The sequence below is a fragment of the Phalacrocorax aristotelis genome, chromosome 3 (genome assembly GCF_949628215.1).
Source record: "Phalacrocorax aristotelis chromosome 3, bGulAri2.1, whole genome shotgun sequence".
NCBI classification, from domain to species: domain Eukaryota; kingdom Metazoa; phylum Chordata; class Aves; order Suliformes; family Phalacrocoracidae; genus Phalacrocorax; species Phalacrocorax aristotelis.
In genome coordinates, this window is record NC_134278.1 from 101,743,491 (window position 1) to 101,762,188 (window position 18,698).

The 18,698-nt window shown below is 42.1% G+C and overlaps 1 protein-coding gene across 3 annotated transcripts in view; it reads left to right on the forward strand.

The window, feature by feature from the left end:
• Nucleotides 1–18,698, forward strand: part of AIDA (axin interactor, dorsalization associated) — a 29,805-nt gene that overhangs the window by 7,822 nt on the left and 3,285 nt on the right. The window contains exons 3-8 of one of the 3 annotated variants that reach the window (XM_075088809.1): nucleotides 3,011–3,064; nucleotides 5,062–5,116; nucleotides 10,425–10,488; nucleotides 10,921–11,027; nucleotides 12,735–12,746; nucleotides 16,220–16,342. In XM_075088809.1, coding sequence (XP_074944910.1) covers nucleotides 3,011–3,064; nucleotides 5,062–5,116; nucleotides 10,425–10,488; nucleotides 10,921–11,027; nucleotides 12,735–12,746; nucleotides 16,220–16,342 — 415 coding nt within the window. The remainder of the gene's footprint in view (nucleotides 1–3,010; nucleotides 3,065–5,061; nucleotides 5,117–10,424; nucleotides 10,489–10,920; nucleotides 11,028–12,734; nucleotides 12,747–16,219; nucleotides 16,343–18,698) is intronic. The other 2 variants (XM_075088810.1, XM_075088812.1) reach the window with 2 other exon arrangements.

An 18,698-nucleotide genomic window follows, 5' to 3' on the forward strand; every position in this document is an offset into this window, starting at 1 on the left:
CTGAAAATGATAGCAGTGTTTAGCTGCATTTTTAACTTTTGGGTTGGGTGTGGTCCCTTAAAAAAATAGTTATGAATAATGCCTGCTGGGAGCTTGCCATATTTCAATAGATTCCATATAAAACCTATTCTTTACTATTTTAAGATTCCCAAACTCTCTTCAGTTAATCTGTTTCTAGAGCCGTTATTGCCCTTCAGCCCCCAGGAGCCAGAGGACACACTTTTTTGTGTTGCTCTTTGTCTTGTTAGGAGGTACCTAGTTCAGGCAGTTCTAAGAATACATGGTTACAAATCTGCAGGATTGGGAACAGGGGTGTCGCTGAGCTTATCTGTGAATTGACAAAGGAGACAGGGTTGAGCAGTGCTTCTTGAGACCTCATTTACGGTGTGGGCTTAATGCTCTGCATGTGAGACACAGAGAGGAAGAGCCATGTGAAAATCTGTTTACGTGTTCTGATTCTGTGGTGAGGCACATATCCTGCGTGCTGGCACCCTGTGAACTTGTAGCCTTCTTTCTGTGGTGCAGTCGGAGGGGTTTGGATCTGACATGGAATGGGCATGCTTTTTGCTCAGCAGTCAACACCCAAACCATCAAACAGCTGGGTTTTTGCAAATGTTAGAGCTGTAGTCAAACCTCAGAGATTTCCCCTCCCTTCCCTAGGGAACCTCTGGATTCCTTTCTTTTGCTGATTACTTCACACCTTCCTCTAAGATTCTACCTTTGCAAATGTGTCTTTCCAGATGTTCTCAAATGTAAAAAGGAATTCCTTTGGTTATGCTGCAGCTGATTAGATGGATGTAGTCCATTCTTACCCTAGGGACTGAGAATGTGCTTCTGTAGTACTACTTGGTGTCCTCCTGTTCAGCCTGAAGGTACATGTAAATCCACAACACCCATGTGTGGAGTGTGGGTCTGAAAGTGTCAAAAGAAATCCAGGACTCTATGTATTCCTTTCTTTTTCAAAAATTTGTGCTTTTTCCAAGCTATGCTGGAGATCCAGCTATGGATCTCTGTTATATAGCAGAATTTATTTCAAGGAGGTAGAAATTTGTTGACTGAACCTAAACTACAAAATGAACCTTGAGAGAAATGGAGATGTAATATTTTTACTCTGCCATGTTGCATGCAAGTATACGGTCATGCTGCTCTATATTAAAATCCCAAACAGCACACTGCTGTACATGCTGCATCCTAAGCAGAAAACAATGTGTGTCCTGTGGTAATATGCATCACTCTACTTTTCTTGAAGGTGCTCAAAAGAACTGAATTTCTTATAAGACCTCCATACAATGGACAGTAATATAAACTAAAAGGATGTAAAGTCTGGGCTAATGCCATGTTGTAACAGTGTGTTTAAGACGAGAGGAGATACCAGCTGGGGAGAAATGGCTTTGAAAGCTTTCATGAGCCTATGGTGGCAGATGAAAATCAGGTTTCTGAGGCTTTTACACACTCCAGCTGTTGGCTGTGCCCCTGAGGTATTGATGTCTGATCCGCTTATAATTCAGCTCCTGAACTCTTTCAACTTTCAGTGTGGTGTAAAGTGAACTGAAACTGGAGTCATTTAGCTTTTAGACCAGCCTGTTTAAACTAGTGGTGGCCCAGGAGCTGACTGAGAAGCGCTTCTGACTTCAGGAGAGTCAAGGGAGATGACTCGGGAAGGTAGCTGTGAAAGCACACCCTGTTTTTATCTGCTGCTACAAACCTCTTGGAGCCCTAAAACATAACCTTCCTTTAAAGGGAAGTTTCTGCTTTTGACCGATACCTTCTAACTTGCCAGATGCCCATACTCTTGAAGTTCTTTGATGCTAGAGTTGTGCTCTAGGAAATCTTTTCTTACCCTTGCGTCCAGCCTGGGGGGAGCTGTTTTTATACTGCCTGGTTTAAAAGGAGAGAATGAGTTACAGGTGCGTATTTCAACTTTTATCTTCCTTCTGAGGGGAAATCTTACTTTGAAAATAACCTGCTTTTCTTCATAGCTTCAGAGTTGCTATTTTTCTTGCCTTATAAATGTTCCACAGAGCATTTTGAATTATATGTGGCCCCTTATCTCTGCAGATAGACCAAGTTTTTCTTCACTAAAACCTTTAGTTAATGAACAAACTTGTGATGGTGAAGCAAAGTAAAATACACGGTGCAGTTCTATCCACTTGATGTCAGTTATGGAAGTCTGAATTCCTCTTGATTATTTTTTTTAAGCTGGTAGTAATAGAAACAAATGTGACTGCTAGAGCTTCTTACTTTATAAGACAAAAGCTAAGTAGCACTGTCTCTGAAGTCAGGCTGCTTGTAATGAGCTATTTTGAAGCCCTTCCCTCTCTTCTACATTTTTAAAGAGAAATTAGATATTCACAGTTTTGCTCAGGAATATTTTAGATAACTGAAAAGTTTGAATCAAATAATCTATTTTGTGCTTTACTTGGAATTTAAATGTCTTAAAATTACAAAAATAGAAAAATAATCTGCCTTTATACTTCCTCTCCCACCAAAACCCACAAAAGAGGACTGTGTTTTTTCAGTGCTGAGATACTGGGCTTCTGTAACTTCTGAGGAGGGCTGGCTTGGTCTGCTGAGCTTGTAAGCCCGATAGAGGAACTGTAAACACGACTCTTAAAAGGGCAAATGAGAACAAACTGCTCAAGTTCTCAGAAGGTAATATACTGGTTGGTTTGGATTTTTTTTTTTTCTCCCCTATCACTTCAGAGCAGTTGACTATATAAACGATTCATGATGTGGGAGGCATTATTACAGTTTCTGCTGAGTGAATGTCCCCCACCTGTGTTGATGAGCTGTGGGAGGGGAGTTAAGTGGCAGGTGTCCGTTTCATCTATTGTGCTTTCAGAAAATCTTGTGTATTAAAAAAAAGCTTTTGATGCTGAATGATCTGGTACTGAGTAATAGATCTGAAATGTTTGCAAGAAAAAACAGTTGTTCATATTTACATTTTAAAAAATGTGAATATGGAAGAATATGGTTTCAGGGCTAAATTAAGTTTGTTTTTCCCTTTCAGAAAACCATAGCTAAAATTGCAACATGCTTGGAACTGAGAAGTGCAGCTTTACAGGTACAGCTCTTTCTCCTATGTGACTTCATACTTTCATGATAGGTAACTGTAGAGCTTTTTAAAGATAGTTTAGTGTCTTCAGACATAACCAAGAGTGAACAAACCCTTCCAACACTTGGACTTTCCAGGTTGTCAACATGATGCCCCAGGTGGCTGCCTTAACCTTTAAGTGCTTATATGAGCATGTATTGGGGTTTGTACAGGAATTTAACTGCAGGTCTTGTGTCTTTGTTTCTTTGCCTCACTTTGGTCCTTCAGAACCAAATAGTTTGTCTTCCTAACCTGTGTGCAAGGGTAAAAAGTGACCCTTGCACTAATTCAGACGCTTCACAAATTGTAATGGAGCATGAGGAAGAATGTGTGTGTAGAATAAAAATGACTCCGTAACAGTCATGAAAACTGGCAGTGCTTGTAGGCAAGTGTGTGAAAATAATGATTTAGAAGCTACCCTTTGGGCTTTTTTCTGGTGTGAGGGTAGATATCAGGGAAGTGAATTTCTTTTTCTCTTGGTACAATCTTATCCCCAACACAAAAGGGAAGTGAGAGGAATTTCCAAAAGAGTGTGGATGGGGGAGGGATGAATCAACTGAAGCGAAGTTTGGGTTACTGGATCACCTCTTTGTTGGTAAAGAGTGGCGACAGGCAAATTATGTGTCAAGTTACTCACAGCAGCGCTCCCGAGTACTTCATGTTGCTGTACAAGGTGCAGCAGATCCGTTGTGCTGCCTTCAGTTATCTGAGAGGCTGGGATACAGTGACAATTTGGGCGGTGTGCTGGAGCTGGACTAATGAGGTGAGGGCTGACCAGTCTCAAGGCTGTGCAGCGTTTGAAAAATTATTTGGTTTGCTCTACCTGTCTCTCTATTTTGATCTAGCATGGGGTGTTGGAACAGTATTGCATTTGTTCTGAGTCACTGATTTTGTGATGAGGGCAGGCATGTTCCATTGTGGGACAGCTTTGTGGGTCAGGTCACATCTCAGAGCAACAGCAGAAGATGCAGCAATGTTGTAACCTGCCGAACTGAAGAGATGATGTCTTGCCGAACAGCCTTCCTTGCTATTGGTTCCTCAGCAGTAAATCAAGGATTTTATAACCTCATGCGAGGGTACTAGAACTTCTCATCCATGTCACTTTGAGGAGTGTTTTATTTGCTGCAGTTTTGTTATTGTTCCTTAGCAGAGATTAAGGCAGTTAGTGAGTGTGGTCGCCTTCTCCCATTCTTCTAACAGTATGGGTATAGCTGCTTTACTGTCCTTCTGTAGTCTTGCAGAAGGTCCCTCTTGACACTTGAACAAAATAAAGAAGAAAAAAAAAAAAAGCCCTGTTAAGCCTTAAAGAAATGTTAAAAAACCCCGTAATCTTAAGAGATGCCAAGGGTGCAATGACACAATAAGTAAGACCTGATCCTCTGCCTAAAAGAGGATGTCCAGTGTCAATCCTCTCATTTGCACCACTTTTCTTCTGCTAGCTCCAACACTCGTCATCTCAGAATAGACTAGTTCAGCGTGCCACACTGTCAGTGACCTACCTCAGAATAAAAAATTTAAAACTTTTCTCTTGAGTTTGTAAGTCAAATAGGCTTACAGAGAAGCAGATGTGCTACGCCAGGTGAGGAAACGGCATCATCAGAGTTGGAGAAAGGAGAGATGGGAATCCCTCTTCCATTTGCAGTGAGCTCTTAGCTGAGCAGTGCAGTCTTACCGCTGATCTTGCTTCAGAACAACTTGACTGGGGAAGTCCCTCTGCCTTAATGTTCATGTGTGTAATGAGTATGAAAGACCAACTAGTTACTTTAAAAATATTTATCTTGCACTAGAGCTTGGAATGTGGGATAAGTTTGTTCTCAGTACATGAGAAGTAATATACTTTCTGCCTCACCTGTGAACCTAGCCTCTGTTGGGGAGATTTTGTTTGGGATTTTTTTAGGATGTAGCTTTGAAGTAACTTGGTACACTTGAACAAAGGCAGTTCTAACTCTTTCTTTCTAATGTCCTAGTCCACCCAATCACAGGACGAATTTAAGCTTGAGGATCTGAAGAAGTTGGAACCAAGTAAGTAGTCTCTTCGTATTTTAAGTGAGTGACACTTATCATTACAGTGGGAAATATGACAGCAGCATGAATACTGCCTGACCACAATGTGATTTGACAGTAATGCTGGTTTTAGGTGGTTCTTCCAAACATCTGTAACCATGTAGACAAAAACTCATGTGTGTTAAGTAATGTAACATGGGTAACTTCAAAGTATAGTAGTCCTAATGTTTCAGATAATGTTTTCATCTTTTTTCTCAAATGAGTAATTATGTGGGTGCTGCTAATTGTTGCACAAAATAGTAATTTAAGCTATCAGTAGTATGGTAGATAACCAGCTGGAAAATCTGCCTGCAAGTTTTTTATTTGAACTGAATTTCAATGCTTTGTGGTCTTCCTCCTTGCAGTATGAAATTTATTTTTCCTTCTGAAAATATTTGACCTGTACTCATGATAGCCAATCACCGGTCACCTACCACTGTAAAACTACCAGGCTAATGAAGTTAGGAGTCAAAGTGAGGATGTGAGTCAGTCTTTGAAGGGTTTTGTATGATGTTGTGTTTTTCCAACTGATCCTGGGCCAGTTCTTGGTATGGCAATCTAGAAATAACTTTGTCATGTAGGAATTATCTATTTATCTGCTACATTTTCCTTTCCATAACACTGCTTTATTCTCAAAGCATCTTTATGATCAGAGCTTCCACATCTAAGCATTATTATCCTGAATGCTAATGCTTCTACTATTCTTGGGGAACAGGAGATGTGGAAGAGCGTCTTTCATGCTGGCAAAAGCTGATTTTATTTTCTTTCTGTCACAGTTGTATCATTAAGGGGGATGCTGGGTATAAACATGTTGGGAATGCAGGTGTTGCCACTTCATGAATAAGCTGAGCATCTCTGCACTCCCATTCTCTAAGTAACTGGCACAGGATCCTACAGGGAAGCTTGTCAAGAAGCCAGGTGTTGAACTGAGGTTCCTAATTTCTCTACCAAAACATAGAGTCTGAATGATTTTAAGCTCTTCCTTGAAAATGGAAAGCGAAGGTATGTTACAAGGCTACTAGGTCTGTGAAGACCATAACTCAGGAAAGGGTTTACCTGTGTGTTGGAAGCATTTGGTCTTTCTCAATATGCATATTGCATGTCTGGCGTCTGCATCCTCTGATTTGGGATTATTTTGTATAGATACTCCTGTTCTCTGTTCACAAAGTATTTAAAATGTTGTAATTTAATGACTGTGGATTTTAGACTCCATTGTGCAAATGCCTTGTGAGTGAATGATGGAAGAGGAACCGTGTTTTAATCGATCAAATGTTCTACGAATCAAAGGAAGTGACTGTTGAAGGGTTTAGTCAGAATTTACATTCTGACAACAGACGTAAAGCTTTCCTTGAAATGTGTCCTTTTCTTAAAAGCCAAAATTTCAGTTACTGTATGACAGACCTGTTGCTTATCTTGCCCTCCCTCAGAGAACTGAATTTTAGCTGTCAGAAAACTGTTAAACAGTGTGAAGCATATTCAGCCCACACTTCATACAACAAGCAACTATATTAAAACTGAGGAAGAGTGTGTGCCGTCGGTTTTCAGACACTGAGTTATTTTCCTTGGAGGAGAACGGGTGCTTCTACGACAACAATTGAACATTGATGTTCTTAATGCTGCCATCTGACTTGGATTGTTCTGGCCTCTTTCTCTCTGAATTGTGCCTTTGTTTTGTGGTTTTTAAGTGTATCTTGAATAGAGTAAATCTTAATCAGGCCAACACCAGCCATTTCATAAAATACACCATGAAGGGTTTTAATTTGTGTGTTGTCAATTTTCTTTTGCGTTCCACCAGAAAAAGTTACAAAAATCTGGGTTGGCCATGCAAATAAGCAATTCCTTTGTTAGGTCAAGCCATTCTGCTAGGGTGGAACGAAAACAGCTATTCACACAATTTGGCTTGTTTTAATTAATTCTGTGCCTGAAGCTGTCAAAATGGCTGAGAAATTTGGTTTAGGTGGTGTTATAACAACGAAGGCCTTTATATTTAGCCTTTTCTTTTTTTCCTTGTGTCGTCAAGTTCTAACTTTTCCTATTTAAGCTTGCATTTCACGCTGCTTGGAAAGTGAAGCAGTTGGCTAGTTTTGTTTATAGGATTTGTCACTGAATCTTTTGTGCTAGAATAATACTACGGGAGGGTCCGTACATACAAATAGTTCTTTTGAGATTACACTGTGTGAAATTATTGCTAATACACTGGATGTCACAAATCCTTTTCTTGTGGAAGCTTATACCAGTGTTATAACAACACATTACAAATGGATAGGCTGGGACAGCCCGTGTGCCTGTGTCTGTGTGTCATAATTCTAGCCACTAAGCAACTAGTTTCAAACTTGGTATATATGTATTGTGATGAGAAGTAGATGCTGGATTGTACTGGGGAGCCTGAAACCTGAATAATTTTGCATTGTTCAGTTAAAAAAAAAAAAAAATCAATATCTGTATCGTAGGCTGTCACTAAAAATCCAAATGGACAGTAGTCTTCAAGTTAGTGCGTACTGGTCTTGCTGCTCATCTTGATACTTTCTTTTGAAATCTTTCAAGAGGGAGCCAGCTGCTGGTAAAATCAGTGTGATTTTGTCCGATTTCACAAAAGAAAAGGCAGCTTCTGCACGAGAGCCTGCAGAACAGTATTTTTAAAATATTTCTGTTGGAAAAGCAACATAAATGCAGACCACGACACTGGGATCTGCCCACTAGTTACACACATGGAGAACTCTCTCTGAATTGTGTTCTCAGCAGCAGCATTACGGAGGGGGAAATGCTCTTTCTCCCAGGGGTGATGTGTATTTTTTTTGAAACAAAACAAAAACCAAAACAGTGCAAACCAACCTCTTAAAGCTTGGGTGTCTCATGCAGTACTGCAAGGGAGATTCCTGTTCATTATAACATATTGGGTTTTTTTTCTGTGATCTGGTTATTTTTTGTTTAAATCAACTGAAACTCGCACTTGTGATAGTTGTAAAGAGGATTTTCCTTTTCCTCAAAGGATGATTGTTACACTGCTGGCTTATTGGCTTGCCTTTTCATAGTAACTTTGAATAAGTATTTCAACAGGCTGAGCGCTGTAGTCCACTTTTTACCCTGATGATGTTTAAAGGAGCTCTTTAGTAAATCGCTGTATTACAACTTTGCAAAATTATTTGCTGTTGGTGATGAGACAGAGCTGAAGGCCCTTTTAAAAAAATTGATCCACAGATTTCTGCGGCAAAAGGCAAGAGGTTCTAGATGGTGTTCCAAGAAGTGTTTGGGCTCAAAGTTCAGCACTGGCTTTGTAACCAACACCTCCGGGGTGGCTGAAGGCAGCGTACTCCCGCGGGCAGCTCCCGAACCAAGGCCCGTGTGCGTGGCTGCAGCTCTGTGGCAGGAGGGTGTACGCTCAGCTCTGCTTCCAGGCAGCATCAAGATTTTTGGCGCTGGAAAACTGTTTGCCTTTTTCCTGTGCTCCTATGGGTGGAGTGTTTTATGCCCTCTAGTGATGACTGACATGAATTACTAGAAAGAGTTTTTCGGGGGTGTTCATTTACGTAGTGAAAGAAACTGGTTACTGGGAAGAGAGAGGATACTAGCGCTTGCCAACCTTTGGAAGGTGGGAGTAATTTCTACTGCTTCTGTGTAACGTGCCTATGATCTGTAAGACATCTCACTTTACTGAGATTTTTCTGCCTGGGGCAGTTTCACTTTCTGTCTCCAGTATGATATAGCTCTCCAAGAGCCGGGGAATTCTGAGTGGTAAAAATCCCCTTCTTTTCCTGAACCTCAGCTGTGCTGGAAGGTGACTGCTACTAATCAGCTGCTTTTCTGTTGGGAAATGACTGTGATTCTTTCCCACCATGCTGAGGTCTGCATTACTGATCCCTTGGAGAAGTTTTTGGAGAGGGGAGAGAAAGAGAGAGACTTGGCATCAGTTTTGCCTGTCATGTCTCTGACTGAAGGCAACTTAAAGCTTTCTATGTGTTTATGTATTGTGTCTAGCTGGAATCAGGCAGGACCTAACCTCTCAGGTGGTGGTGCAGAAATCGGGGCGGGGGGGAAATCAGAATGAGCAAAGACTGGAAAGACTCGGAGTTCTGTATAGTTCCCTGAGGGATTCTTTGTTCATTGTAGCATTCAGATGGTGTCTGGTAAGTTAATGATGGAGCCCACGCTGAGTGATGCGAATATGAAGACAGACAGGGAAAACTCTCCTACACTGGCTGAATTGCAGTGTGCAGAGGCAGAGGGCCCTGGCAGTGGTTCCTTAAACATAACTGGTATTTAAGTACCTCTGGGTACTTGTGTACTCTTAACACTATTTAAAAACAGTTTCGTTCTCTTTCAGTAGTCCTAAGGGGGAGACTTCTGAAATGTGCTCTGAGAGGGCTTATTGCAAAGTGAGACTTGGTGCAAGACTCAGTTTTTCTACCTCCTTTCCTCGTACCCAGTCTGGGATACTCATTATCTGGTAGGAGAGTGCCTCTCCCTGCAGGTGTTCTCTTGTAAATTTTTAGGCCCTTTAGCCATCATGAAATGCTTATTTCTTTCACATGCTTTTGGAAATTTTGCTTTTACTAATAAATGCTTTTGAAAATAACAGCTAAAGCTGTGATTACTAAAACTTGAATAAGTTTCCGATACAAATGGCAATGCCATTCTTCACCTGAAGAGTTTAGTCAGTGTCTCTGGGGGCTTGATGCTTAGATGTTGCACTTTATCTCTTCTGGATTTTACCAATCTGCCCTGACTTCTGAGGGCAGAAAAAAAAAAAGAAAAAAACCAACCAAACAGAAAGGGCCCCCCCCCCCCCCCCCCAAGAACCCAGAACACATGCATGAAGAAGTAGGAATTCTCAACCAAGCTATGTCTTACAAGTGTGTTTGGACTCCAACGGTCTGAATGTGGAGCCTACCTATGTGCTTAAGTGTGTCAGTTCTGGAGACTTCAGACTGTTTGGAGCTGTTGCCAGTAACAGCACCACCCTCCTTTCAACAGCCACCAAAGACTGCTACCATTACCCCAGGGGTGTGTAGCTGTTTGGTTATTGCCATGTTTATCTTCCCTGCCTGTGTAAATGTGGTGGTGATTATGTCCTGGAATTGCAGTTAGCCTGCCTGTATCTAGTCATACAGCTCTGATCAGGGCTGTACTGGTGTTTAAAATATGAGAGCAATTTTTTTTTTTTCCATAATCTGATCTTTTTTATATTATTTGTGCATGTGAAGGTGTTGTGAGAATGGATGTAGCTGTGCAAGGTAGTGGAATTAATGGTTGTTTATGGATATGGATTCTTTTTCCTTCCTGCCTGCAGTCTTAAAGAATATCCTCACTTACAATAAGGAGTTTCCCTTTGATGTTCAGCCTGTCCCACTCAGGTAAGCAAGAACTGGCTCACTTCATGTGCAGGCATGTATCCGAAAGGGAGCGTAGCCTGGGTCCTGGTGTACCTCTGGGACACTAGAACTTCTAGAGCTATCTACTTGCTGCATTGCTTTGGATAAACTGGTTAATAAAACCCTTTTGAATTCTGATTTTCTAGGTCCCACTAAAAATCAACCCCATGCTTTTGGTAGTTGATAGGCCCCTATATGTCTGTGTATTGTCTCTTGGTTTTAGACTCTGTGCTTTCTGTGGGCTGAGCTCCTGCAACCTCTGTCAGGGTCTGTAGATACACTTAGCAGCTAATCAGAAGCATGAAATGACATTAAAGCATGTTGTCCCTGCTCTATGCTCGGGTGCAGACTTGTGAGTTGAAAGCCAGATGATGAATGATCTTTGGTCTCATTCTTCTTTTTCATATTTTACAGGAAGATTTTAGCACCTGGAGAAGAGGAACACTTGGAGTTTGAGGAGGATGATGAGGAAGGAGGAGCTGGAGCAGGGTCTCCAGACTCTTTTCCTGCTAGAGTTCCAGGTAGGGGCACTAGCCTTGCCATGCCAGCCTATGTAGCATGCGTAAGTTCTGTCTCTGAGAAGCCCCTTTCTCCACCTGTGATTTGAAAAGTTTGGGTGAGGAGCAACAGGCTAATGTAAACCCTAACGCTGTATTGGAGAACCACAAAGGTGGCCAGTGGGTTTTTTTTTTCCCAGCAAACAATATCAGTTATGTGGATAACCTGTCAGGGTGGTACCATCTACCTCAAATAATTAGCCTTTATTCCTTGTTCAAACTCAGTATTTTCATTCCATGCACTTTCTTAACTGTACTACATGAAGTGTTTCAAACACAGATGTAAATTGTGGCAAAGTTTATCCTGCAAGGAGCATTACATCCTGCTAGAGATGTGATAAGTTGTTGCTGGTTATTTTTGTGTTGCATCCTCTGGTGAGACAGTGGCATAGGCTAAACCCGAGCTCTGACAGGATAAAAAGAGGGTAACTCTGGTTTCGATAGCTTAGGTCCTTGTCCACGTGAAAGCACTTGTAGAACTGGATATACCTACAGATTCTGAGGAAGGTCTTCCTGTAACTTCAGCTTTTGATAATTTACCAGGAAAGGAGTAGGATGTTCCAACAGAAGTTCTTTTGGTTCCTTTTGGTCTAGTTTCTTTGCAGAATAAAGAAGTTTCTAGTTTCAAAGCAAGTTGGCAAACTTCGTATTTCAGGAAGGAGATAACAAGTAGGGAAACTAGTACTGGAATTATGGCCAAAAGGTCTTGGGTGTTGCATTACTTACGCCTGGAGAAAACATGTCTCTGTCCTTAGATTTGAGCCAATGCATGTTACTGAATACGATGTGTGCAGGCTATGCTGATGTAGGTATGCACAGTCTACAGTTTATGCTAAGCTCACAAATAGGCTGTAATATGTTGTGATATTTTATTGCTGACATTTCCTATCTTGATTCTTGTTATTCACTATGATAAATCAGTTTATGAAGAAGTATTGTCTGTCCAAAGTACAGCAGAGAGATCTTGAGTAGCTCTTGGTACGGTGGTGAGTCAGTAGGCTGAGACCATTACCATAGTGCCAACAGTTAGAGCTGAATGAATACAGTGGACATAAAAGCTGTATATGCGCTTAAGAACCGAAGTTGATGATAGACAGGTTGAATTTACAGTTAAATCACTTTCGAAGAAGTAGGGTAGCCAAATCTGAAAGCGGAGTGAGTTGGGGCATATACTTTCTTACAGAATTATTCCTCACTGAACCCATGCTTTTAAGAGGAGGTGAGAACAACTCCTCAACTTACTGATATTTTACGTTGTCATCTACCTAATAAACTGCATATGTGACTTTTTGCTGAATTGTTTTGCATTATGGGAAACTTCCCCATAGCTGCAATAATCTAAATCCCTAAGGTGGGTTTTGTTCCACTTGAATGTGGATCTTGTTTCCCCATTGAATGTAAGTTAGTGTGGTGCTTCTTACCTGATTGGGGCTTGGTCTGTTGCTCTTTCTCTGGGTGATGAGGCTTAAACAAAAGCAGTTTGCAGCCTTCTGAGGTGAGCCTTATAAATAAAGTGGACCTTCTGTATTGAATTGTTAGAACTGTGTTGCACTCCTTGCTTCTATATGCCTTTAATCCATAGTGCATAACTGTATTGTCTAACTGACCGTGGTCTTGTCTTCTACATGCATGGCTTCACCGTTATCACATTGCACCATTCATCTAACCCAGGAGCCAACGAAGGTATGATAACCTTTTAGTATATACAGTTATTTCTTTGATCATGTTCATGTAGCCCTGATGTTCTTCATTCAGCTCTTAGTTTCGACCCTCAAAATACAATCTTTGGTAACAGTCATAGTACTAGGTGTCTACGTATTGATCTTCATTTGCCTTCAGGACCAGAAAAAGGGAAGGTCTTATTTGGTGACACACCTTATGTAACTCTCTAGACGTCCTACTGTGCTAATAAAGACATTCTGACTTGCAGTGCAGCCAAAAGGTAGGTGTAGCTAGATTTTCTGTAGTGGAATACATATTTGATGGGAAATCTTCGCATCACATGCTTACTGATGATAAGCAGTAGTACAGCAAGCAGCAAAAGCAAAAAGCAGCCACTAATGAGTACTAGACTTTATTATACAGTAAGGCAAGCAAGCCCCATGGCAAGCACAGAAACCAGCCGATTAATAGCTAAACAGCAATAATGGCTATAAATTCAATCTAGTGCATTCCAGACAGCTCTGTTGTTATCTTAAACCCTTTGAGCCCCGTGTTCGGTGCCGAAAAGGACTGTTGTGATTTAGCTCCAGTCAGCAACTAAGCACCACACACCTGCTCACTCACTCCCCCACCAGTGGGATGGGGGAGACAATCAGAACAGCAAAAGTGAGAAAACTCATGGGTTGAGATAGAGGCAGTTTAACAGGTAAAGCAAAAGCTGGCAACACAAGCAAAGCAAAACAAGGAATTAATTCACTCCTTCCCATTGGCAGGAAATTAGGGCTCCATCAAGCATAACGGTTACTTGGGAAGACAAATGCCATCACTTCAAACGTCCCCCCACTTCTTCCTTCTTCCCCCAGCTTTATATACTGAGCATGACATCATATAGTATGGAATATCCCTTGGGCCAGTTTGGGTCAGCTGTCCCGGCTGTGTCCCCTCTCGGCTTCTTGTGCACCTGGCAGAGCATGGGAAGCTGAAAAAGTCCTTGACTAGTGTAAGCACTGCTTAGCAACAGCTAAAACATCTCCACATTACCAACACTGGTTTTAGCACAGTTCCAAACTATAGCCCCATACTAGCTACTACGAAGAAAATCAACTCTACCCCAGCTGAAACTAGGACACTACACAAAGCGTACTTAGGGAGTTAGGCTTCTGTGCTGTATGGAGCTGAACTGACCAATGGCTTGCTGCCTCTAACAGCAAAGGTTTCCTGCCTTTCTCCTAGTTACATACTTGATTCCAGTGCTGTGCTGGCAATGGATTCTTCTGTGAACCCTTTATCTGAATCAGGGTTTGGGAACAGAGAGACTGAACAGCAGTGAGCTTTTGGGTTGGCTCACCTTTGTCTATCTGAAATGCACTTGTAGGAGGACACTTACTTCATTTGTAGATGCTGCCTTCCAGCCCTGGCAATGATGCCCTGTGGTTGTGTCTGAAGTGGCTGGCAGTTTGCTCATGAAAAGCCTCGGCGTGAGCTTGCTGAAGGCTCATGGGCCCAAGCTGTGGCGGCAGACTGGCAGTGCAATGCCCAGCCCCAGTGAAGTTATACCATAGAACGGTTACTGTCAGCTAATGGCTTCTACATGAAAGGACTACAGAGGCTTCAGTGAAAGACCTGCTGGGTGGTTGTGGTCTGCATGAGACAGGTTACGGTCAGCTGCTTTAGTCCATCCGTGGCTTGGCTGTTCCTCCTGCTGAGGCAAAAACGAAACTCTGTTCCTTGGAGACAATCTGTCCTACTCTTCTCTTACCTGCTGGAAGTGAGCTTGACTCTTCTGTTTGCAATTTCACACATCCTGGAAAGCATTTTTCAAGAACAGAACAATTTTTCTTAAGCCACTCTTTTTATAATAAATGCCAGCCTGATGCATCTTTCAGGTGATTTTTGTGTCAAGTATCCCATCACTTAGCCCCCTTGAGCAATGGATAGGAAAACTGAAATTACAGTTGTTCTTGGCTCTTGGGGTGCATGCTGCTTTAGGAGACAACTGAAAGATGGCAGAGGAAAGTTACGTGCTAAAGAGAAGACGGGCTCAGTACCTTCATTTACATTGAGATAAGAACTCTGTCTTTGAACACCTGTTCAAGAGAGACAGCAAGATTAACTAGAGTGTGTGTGCCTCTTTGCAGAAATGGGTGCTCTCCAAGAAGTTGGTCTTTTAACATTTCTCATCCTGTGGTCCTATTATTTCAGAACAGTGGGTTGAATTCTGTCCATGATATGTTGTGAAATGCCCACAGATGAGGTACCTTGGAGGTCATGAGTCTGCTAGCAGCCAAGGCAGGAACTACAGAAATGTACTGCGTCATAGATGTGAACTCAAGCCTTGTTGATGATCCTGAAAGAGGGACTACTCGTGAAGTCTTGCTGAAGCTGCGTCTCTCTAGTTCTAAGAGAATACATGGTCCCTTCTTGCACAGCCAGTCTCTCTAATAGGACAAAAAAACCTTAGTTCTCCAGCTCTTCAAGCAGATCAAGAGGAAAAAAGTATGAAGGAAAACCCATATTGGACTTGCCAAAGGAAACTGTTACTCTGTTTAGATCTCAAGCCTTGGGAGAATTTTTTTTTTTAATTAGAAAACCAAACTTTAAATCAAACTTGCGCATGAGTCTAAGCCTTGGTGCTTATTCATCTAATACTGGAGAGAGGCTTGAAGCCTGCCAGTTTTTACAAAAATCAGCATGAAGAAACCTACACCATTGCTGATGACAGAATCACATGGCTTTCAGTGAGTTTGAACAGTTGGATTTCTTGCCCGCTGCACTGTCTTCCTCAGCACTGTGAGGATTCACTGTCATTGAACACAAAGTTTTGATGCTAAATGTTCCTGATGAGAACTGGGAATTCTCTTGATGCAGAGCTGGGAACTCCTTCCTTAAGGCAGAAGGGAACTTGGGGGATGCAAGCACTTTAATTTTGTGTTTTTTAATCTCCTTCCTTTAAGTAGAGGCCAGTAGAACTTAGATAATTAAGAATCTCTCTTCTGGTTCCCTTATATCGAGTGGGATTTGCAACATGCCATTTTCCTCCTTATTTTCCCCATCTAAATGTTCAACGTGAAGCCAAGTCATGCTCAGTGGGGTGGGACTCCTGATTAACTGTCTGAACTTCCTGCAACTGCCGATTGAATCCAGCCTCCCAAATTTAATCCTTAAAAATGATATCAATTCAGTTCCATGCATGAGAGCAGGAAAGAACACGTTAAACAGGCTCCTCTCTGTTCTTATGACATCAGGTTTTTTTATGAATTCATTTGACTTGAGGCAGTTTTAGGGTTTTTTGGTGTGGGCTTTGAAATCTGTCAAATGATGTTGTGTGTCTGTGCACACAGACTTTCCCACAGTGCTGTGTACTACTGGGATATGCATCCCTGGGCTTTGAAACCCCCACAGAGAACAGCATCTTCCATGAGAGATGATAGGATAAGCAAGGCCTCTGCTGTAAGATGACACAAAGGGTTAATAATATGCTTTACTCTTTCCAGGTACTTTATTACCCAGGTTGCCATCTGAACCCGGGATGACATTACTCACCATCAACATAGAGAAAATTGGTCTGAAAGATGCTGGGCAGTGCATTGATCCTTACATCACAGTCAGTGTAAAGGGTAATGATTTCTGTTCCTGGCCTCTCATTTTCTAGTCTGGAGACAGTGTGTTTTCTGAAAGCTGTATTGGTGTTTTTTTTTTTTTTCAACATGCTGGGAAAAATGTGTGTTGGTACTTGCATTTTCTATTGTGGACTTAAGGCTTCTGCTTTAATCAAGGGTAGAAAAATTCTGTATTTGAGAGATACTGGGAGGTGAGTTGCTGCAGGACACATGCTTATTTGTGTGCTCTGGGGTGCCTTCTCCATGCTGGGACCTGAGTGTTGGTGACTTGGCAGACCAGACTCCTCTATTGCAGCTTCTTCAGTTGCCTCTTAAGTACAGATCTGTCTGGACTGCTTGTATTTCCCAACACATAGTGGTCTCTGGGCTTTCTGGCAATGGTGAACCACAGCCCGCTGGCTCCATTCTTTCCCTGTCATTAAACTAATTTTTTAGTAAAACAAAGATCATCTTACTGAAGCTTAGAGGAATGGGTGTGAAGCTGGGAAGCAAAGCTTGCAAGTGAAATAAGATATAAATTATGTTTTAGCCTTGGCGGTGAAATTTTCTAGCCAAAGCCTGTGGGCTAACAGCCCCTGCTGCAATGAGAGGCTCCGTGAATCTGAATAATCCTTCAGTCCAGGACAGGCAACATTAGGATTCCTCACTGTTCCAGATGACAACATGGCTGATGGCTTTTGCTTGAGACTGAGATTTTTGGTATTCAGACTCCTCCTAGTGGGAGCATCTGCCTCTTCCTCATTTTGCATTTCTTAGCAGGAAGCCCCTGTAGTCAGTATTGCTTACCCTTAACCTGCCCTGCTTGACTTCTGCTTATCTTTGCAATCTTTTGAGGTGTATGGTATTTTTTTGTTTATAATATACAAATGCGTAGCTGAGACAACAGCCTTCTGTTGTGAAAGTGACCTTGTATGTGTCTTCTTGGATACCAAATGTAGAGATAAAACACTTGTTAGATGTGTGATCAGTGCTTCCTCCACTAGATGAGTTCTTTGGCAGAAGTAAGGGTCACAGTATTGAATGTCACTTGAATCCCAATGATGTTCTCAAATGGTACCTGCCAAAACAGACAGATAGAAGGGTGTATCTAATCCCGCTTCCTGGGATGATTTTTCTACAGGGAAACCTTCGACTTCTGTCTAGACCTTTGAGGAATTCACCTGGTTGGGGTGGAAGCTGGAGCACGACTCTTGCCCTCCCTGGCTGATACAACTGCCTTTTTGTGTTTTCAATTTTGGAAACGTGCAGTATTTCTTTGTTTATGGTGTTGTCTTAGGTTTGCAGCATTACTTTTAGATTGTGTAACTATTCTTCGGGCTTCATTTCTCTAGTCACTTGTGGATCTTCCTTTCTCTCTGGTATGCCAAAAAGCTGAGGAACAGGTGACTTCAGTGGTGGGGCTAGCTGGATGGATGTGGGTTCAACCAAATTTAATTCATGCTGAGTTCCTCTTGGCCAACAGGAGAATACCAGCCCTAATGGGCTTCTAATATTGCATTCGAGAGCTTAGCAGAATTTGTAAAGCAAACATTTGTTGTTCCTTGCCACTGAAGTGTCTGTCTGTCTTTTTACATATTGTTAAAATTGTTGCTCACCTTCACACCTAGCTCTCATTTGCTTTCTGGAGCTAAGGGAGACTGCATAGTGCTAGGCTTGCTTTCCCAACAAGTGTTTCTGTTAATATGCGGTGCTCTATTTGCAAGCTCCTATAAATGGTGGCTGCCAAGGAATGGTGTCGAAAATAGGATCAGGAAGTGTTTGTGTGTGTAGGCAGGCTATTGTCTGGTCTGCTAATGGTGACTTTTTATACTTTATTTCTCAGGAATTTTGCTGAGAAAAAGTAACTTTGAAAAGTCATTCTGTCCCTGTTAGGAGTCTTAGGACACTTGGTGGTTGTTTTCCTTGGTTCTATGTACAGGCTGCTCTGCTGCAAGTTTGCAGAGAGGTTGTTCCTGATGCAACCCTGGTGGACCGAGCCTGCTCCCTTATGCATCAGTGGTGCCCCAGCCTCACCCGGTACCCCAGGTGCAATGCCTGTGCTGTGTACTTGTAGTCTTGGCCATGCTGTCAGCAACTTTGTTCCACCTGAGGGAAAGGGATCACTAATGGGAGGAGAAAGAGTAAGAGGACAAATGTACCTGTGTAAACAGCAGAGGCTTAGCAAGAAACCATGTTGGCTGTGGTGGCTTGTGCCTTAGCAGCACAACCAGTGGCTGGTGCTTGGCAGTCCAACCCGTGGCCCCTCTGTGCCTCTGCCTGGGGAAGAAAAAAGGAATAATCCATGTTGGGTCTAGGCAGCAAAGCAGGGCATATACAGCTTGTACAGCTGTGCTGGCTGTGCCCTGCAGGCCCT